Source organism: Triticum dicoccoides, chromosome 7A, assembly GCF_002162155.2.
Source record: "Triticum dicoccoides isolate Atlit2015 ecotype Zavitan chromosome 7A, WEW_v2.0, whole genome shotgun sequence".
NCBI lineage: Eukaryota > Viridiplantae > Streptophyta > Magnoliopsida > Poales > Poaceae > Triticum > Triticum dicoccoides.
The window spans coordinates 173016544-173022820 of record NC_041392.1 but is presented as its reverse complement, the minus strand read 5'-3'; the positions used below and the strand labels follow the sequence as shown (position 1 = coordinate 173022820).

General features: G+C 45.1%; 1 protein-coding gene across 1 annotated transcript; it reads left to right on the top strand.

Annotated features, from left to right (window-relative positions):
* The first annotated feature begins 4487 nt into the window (after positions 1 to 4487).
* On the top strand, positions 4488 to 5339 carry LOC119327539 (citrate-binding protein-like). The gene is made up of 2 exons (XM_037600634.1): positions 4488 to 4841; positions 4931 to 5339. The coding sequence occupies exons 1-2, from the start codon at positions 4551 to 4553 to the stop codon at positions 5312 to 5314; spliced, it is 675 nt and encodes a 224-aa protein (XP_037456531.1). The 5' UTR covers positions 4488 to 4550; the 3' UTR covers positions 5315 to 5339.
* The last annotated feature ends 938 nt before the right edge of the window (positions 5340 to 6277 follow it).

Below are 6277 nucleotides of genomic sequence, written 5' to 3'. Positions count from 1 at the left end.
CCCCTTTAATCTCAGTCGAGATGGAGAAGTTCATAATTAGGAGCGCCATTCTGTTTGACCTCTCCCACTTCTCAACTTTAGTATCATAATCTTTCTTAAGCTCAGCATACCCAGTGGCACCCTTTGCAGGTTCCACTGGTTTACTTTCCCTCAGTGCGAGGTCAACCTCATGCCATCCGAGGTGCAAAAGTAGCGAGTCCTTCCACGATTGGAAGTTATTCCCAGTAAGTGGCTTGATCTCGAGGCCACGAGAACCGGAAGCTGTCATGTTTCGAAATATCATAAGTAAAGGAAAAGAACATCATAATTAAATTAAATTGCACAAAAATTAACCTACGTTGGTTTGATCAATTTTCATGCAAAAATTAACTCCAAATTATATCACCGTTGGGCAGAAAATAATAAGGAATTAACAGAGTGATTCAAAAATGTAAAACAACGTTGGTATGTATTACAAAAATGATCACATTAATCTCATGTGTAATATCAATTTTCCAACATTAATAATTCTCCATTTATTGATATTACCATGGGATGAACATAAATGTGCCATAAAATGACACAAACATTAATTCATAAAAGTTTTCTAAGTAAAATTTCTCGTTGGTTCCATTTCATTCAGAAAACTAAACCATAATTTTCAGAATCATTTTTCTGGCAATTTTCTATTTATAACAGTGCAAGAACATTTTGAGAATAATCATAATACGGAAACACACTGAATAAATAGAAAACGCACAGAAACTTTAATTTTAGCCCAAAACCCACGGCATCTCTTTAAATACTAGCCCAGTAAACAAAAAAAACGCCTTTTCTGCGGGCTAAGACAACTCGGGCCGAAGCCCAGCCGCGAAGGCGGCCCGTATAATGCCCGAAGGCCTGCCCTGAGCCACCCGTCACTCTCGGCCGTCCGATCGTGCCGATGGCCGCGATCATCCCGCACGGAGCAAAACGAGCGAGGGTCAAACCCTAGGGGCCAATTCCCTATTTCGTTCCTGCAATCGTCGTAACGGCGACACACAACGACGGCCATGGCGGCGCGGTGGCTGCGTTCGACAGAGCAGTGTGTTGTGGACCGAGTCCGGCACGCTCCTCCGGCGAGCGTGGCTGCGGGCGTCGCGAGTACGGCGTTCGGTGGCGCGAGCAGGCGGCGACTGCGGGGCATTTCGCCAGCGGTCGCTGGCGCAAGCTTTCGGCGGCGACGACGGCGTGCAAGGCTCGGAGGCCAGGCGACGCGCGCGTGCGTGAGCACAGCAGCGGCGGCTGCTGCTTCATTCCACGCGCCACCACGAAGGGCGGTGGCGTCCCGGCCATGGCGTGCGCGTACGGCGGCGGCCGTGCGGACCCCGAAAGCCGGCGTCATCTGGGTGAGCCCGTCACCTTTTTCTCTTAATTTCAACATTTTAACTCTGATTTTGGGATTTCGGAATGGGGAAAAAATTCTAGGGCTAGGGTTTCTCATAATTAGGGGGAAAACGAGTGATTCATCTGATTCCCCTCCTTCTATATTCTTAACATGAAACAAAACCAGTGCTAATTAACCTCACTTGAAGCGGAAGCGTGATACAGGTAAACTAACATAACTTGTTGATAATCATAAAGGAACTAGCACTGATCCAGTAGCAGATTAGTCATTTAAACAGAAACCTCTTAACCCTAGGACTTGACTTAACAGAGGGCTAACCTTAATCATTAGGTCGTAATCATGATCATCAAACTTAAACAGATCATCTTAGGGATCTAATCTAGGCTTAACCATGCTCTGATACCATTGATAGATTTATAATCCCGTAGGATCTACTTAACAGATCGTAAGCCAGGCATTAGATCACCTAATAGCACAGATCAGAGAGATGGATTAGGTTCTTACCACCAATGGAAGCAGCCATTGGTGTCGACGGTGCGAAGTCCCGTGCCTGCTCGATGCAGGCTTGATGCAGACTCGGTGAAGATGCTCGCTGTAGGTAGCGGCGTCCCTCCGGGCGGCACCAGCACTGCCCTGGAACATGGGCAGAGCTTGGAGATGATCTGCCCGTCGTGCAGCGCTCCCCCAGATCGGTTAGGGTTTAGGGATGTGGGGAGCAGGAGTAAACCGTACGAGAACTAGTCTAGTGTAGGTGCCGGCTGCTCCCCCATCTTTTTATGTGCGCTGGCGACAGGGGACCAAAACCATAGTTGGTTAGGGTGCCCCTGATCAGGGCGCGTAAGTTGAGATCGAGGGGTACGAACGTTGGTTCGTGGCCTCCCTGTTTCTCTCTTTAACGTAACTTTATTTCTGGTCTTTTATTTTCGTTTTGGCCCATTGGGCCTCTAGATCAATACCAACATTTAGATGTTGCCTTCTCATAGTGCCTTAGTGACTTCTGTAGAAGGAACCTTACTATATGAACATTAGTACACAAAAAAGACATATAAACATGATTGGAGTAACTCACCTTATATAACAACAGTTTAACAGAAATCTGTAATTGAATATCCCGCGGCCTTGCATTTGTAAGAATTTTTGTTAGCTTTAATACAAAACTTGGGAACGATCTGAAGGTTTATTGACACTCAAAGAGGAAAAGTGGGAAACACAATACTAATATACAGACAGCAGAAACATAGATAAACTATATGGCCCTACCTAGGCTTGCAGCCAACATGATTGTCCTGTGGAACTGTTGGTATGTACATATGTGTTGATAGGACTGGGAAAAAAATTAAAACCAATTACACTACACATGATTTGTTGCATACATTATTACCGAAGTCTTACTTTAACTAAAGTAAAGTAACTGAACTCTGTATTTTCTAATAGGCTGGAGTGTGACACATTATCCCACTGCATAGGCATCGGCCATAGTACTGATAAGGCGGCTTGCTGGATGGATCTATCTGACTTATTGGAAGGAACGATTAAAGGCAAGACATCATCTAAGACCGAGAAGGCATCCGCCGTGAGCAGCCGCTTAGCAATGATCAACCAGCAGTTGAAAGATGATCAACCTAGCTAAGCACATGTCATGAATCTAACCATCCAAGATATGAACTCAATTGATTGTACGCATATGTTCTTCCACCTCATGAACCTAAATATGTACTACCCAAAGGAAACACGTGGTATTAAGAAATAATATTAAACGAACCTGAGGTAAGATTGACTGGTCAGAGGTGCGTTGGTGACTATGGGCGCACCACAGCTATCCCCCCTAAGGCCTTAACTGCTTCATCCATGGCGGACAGGATGCGGATAAAATCGGCCAAGATTTAATGGCTGGCATAGAATCCTTGGTAAAAATCGGCAAAGATTTAATTGTTGGCACGAGATCCTTTGTTTCTCTGCCTGCGGTCAGAAACTCGAAGGACATGAGTACTGAATGAATCAGAGAAATTTATGCTTAAAAACCGAGATGATGAAACCACCGTACCAGCCATATGGCGAGGAAAACGGATGAGAGACAGCGAGCGTGGCTCAGCGGGGAGTCCAGAGGGCGAGGCACTGGAAACCCTAGATTGCACGAACGTACCAGGAAGAGGCGGGGCGTGCTCGAGATTATTGATGAAGAAACAGATTTCCACCCGTAAGGGAATTTCTTGGAAGTCTAGAATTAGTATAGGTATAGATAGATAGATAGATAGATAGATAGATAGATAGATAGATAGATAGATTAGATGTGTATGTGTGGGCACCGATAAATTTGCCCTCATGATACTATTAGATGTGTATGTGTATGCAAGTCAGTTACAAATAGCAAACCAACATATGGTTGGACGGTTATGAGGATTAGTATTCCTAGCCCATCATACTTCAAATCCTAAACTTAACCCCGTTGCTCGCATTTTTTTGAATTTATTTAAGTTCTTTCGATGATGTGCGTGTAGTGGAAGGAGACATTCTCGTTATCTACGAGGTGTCTGTGATGACTTCGTTAATCTAAAGAAGATGCGTCGGCTCAGTCTCTCGAAGGTGCTCATAGGGATAGGATGTACATGTGTACATTAATAAGGATGAGTGTATAAACGTCTGCGTCTGTATTGTGGTAAGAAAAAAACAGTAAGAAATACGTGCTAAGAATAAAAATTCTAGTATATGCTCACTTGAACAGAGAAACAATTTCCATTTTTTTAGCTCATTGCCGTCGTCAGGGTCACGCAGTATATTTATCACCGCGTAGGGGGTCAATCAATCGCTTTCTCCGTTTGAATTACCAATCGGTAACACGAAAATAACAGCGTGCCGTCAATGTTAATTGCCGCCTGTTCACCATACCTAGTCAGCCAATGTCACCTCGTATGCACTAGTAAAAAGGAATATATTATGCTAATCACGTTGAACAAGTGAAGCTGCATGTATCCGAAGTATCCTCTGCGTGTAAAATCAAGATAACTATTTAATTAAGCTGTCAATTCTACAATTTTGAAGGTATATGGTGATAAATCGCCAGAGCCTATATAAACCACAGCGAACTTGATTACACCCACCATCTCATCCGCCCAAGTCTGTGCATCGAGAGAGAGTACAACTCAAATAAAATCAGAAGCCACACACTTAGTATAAAGTAGTATCAATGGCTCCTCGCGCTCTCTCTTGGATTAGTGTCTTTCTGCTTGTCTTCTTCGCGTCTTGGTCATGCGGTGCGGCCAGGGGCGCACGGGCACCGAAAGCCGCCGACCCGACCTATGGATTCACGTCGGTGAGGCTCGACGACAGCAACTTTGTGCTGCAGCGCCCCTACGACGAGGCGAGCGGCGCACGCTACAGCTTCGATGGCACCGTGCGGAAGCTCTGGGTGCTCGCCTCCGACAAGCCTCATGCCCGGCAGAGCCATACCAGCCCAAGAACTGAGATCAGGATGGCAGTAAGTTAACTAGCTACCACATCATTAGTTGTACTTCGTTTGGGTGTAATTAAGGTCTAGTGATCTTAATGATCTTCTTCTGCTTGCAGGGGTACGACTACACCTCCGGCGTCTGGCAGTTCGAGGGGTACGGGTACGTCCCCTCCGGCACAACGGGGGTGTCTATCATGCAAGTCTTCGGCGCCGGCGAGACGGCCACCACGCTCATGCTGCACGTCTACGATGGTGCGCTGCGGTACTACGACCGGCAGCTGGTGGAGGACGCCATCTATGACAGATGGTTCCGGCTGAACGTGGTCCACGATGTCGAGGTGTCAACGCTCACCGTGTACATCGACGGCGAGCAGAAGCTGCATGTCCACGGCCGCGGGGGCGACACTCACTACTTCAAGTTCGGTGTGTACGCGCAGAACCACGACTCCAGCTGCATGGAGTCTCGCTGGAAGGACGTCAGGATCTTCAAGAAGCACTAGAATTTTTTGCGTATTTATATGTATGTTGGAGTTATTATGTTTGTATTGTTTATTTGTAAGTTTAACAGTACAGTATTTATTACATATGATGTATATATATATATATATATATATATATATATATATATATATATATATATATATATATATATGAGGATTTATTTTCTATATGTATGCCCGCAATGTTCTTTCTAATGTACAGTCTCTTGTTCCAATAACAATTTTCTTTTTTTGAGGAACTGTTCCAATAACAAGTTGAACCATAGTTTCAATGAAAACAAGCTAGGTTGGATTGACCTGTTTCAATGAAAACACACTAGATTTGTTCTCTAGTGCCGAATGTTTCTTTCAAACTATACTTGTTTATAGACAACCACCTCATGATAGTAGTGGTAAGAAGCATCACGTGACAATGTTTAGTCGTACCATCGTACTAATGTACTATATATGCTATATACATTCATATGTGCCTAGGGGTGCACAGGCCATGGGGCCCACACAGACGCGCTAGCCTGATTTTGGCATACCTTCAGGCTCCCTAAGCTAGACGCCACGTGGGTTACTTAGCAAAGGGGCCATGGGTACCACCCATTTTACTCGGGAATCCTGCTCATGCATGGCCTTGAGTCCTACTCCGAGATGAGGAGGCTTTCCCCATACCCCGTTTGTATAAAGTAGACCAAGGCCCCACCCGAGGGCCAACTGATAGACATGCCACAACTTGGACAATTAAACCCGTGACTATCTAGTGCATCTCACCTAGTTCGTCTACCATAGTCGTAGAGTTGCGTCCCAATTCGCTGGGTTCATGCATTTTAACCTAGGTAAATCGTGTTCATGTGATCCCTACTCACATGTGGGTACCCTATGGCAAGACAAATCCCATACAAATGGTTCAAATCAATGGGGAAAACCCATTTATTTTCTTAGTAATTCCAAGGATAAATACGAAGAGGCCCATTT

What these genes read in the sequence shown, in the direction of transcription:
- LOC119327539 (XM_037600634.1), top strand. Translation starts at nt 4,551, where the DNA reads ATGGCTCCTCGCGCTCTCTCTTGGATTAGTGTCTTTCTGCTTGTCTTC. An exon ending in GAACTGAGATCAGGATGGCA is followed by an intron (nt 4,842 to 4,930) that starts GTAAGTTAACTA and finishes TTCTGCTTGCAG; the next exon opens with GGGTACGACTACACCTCCGG.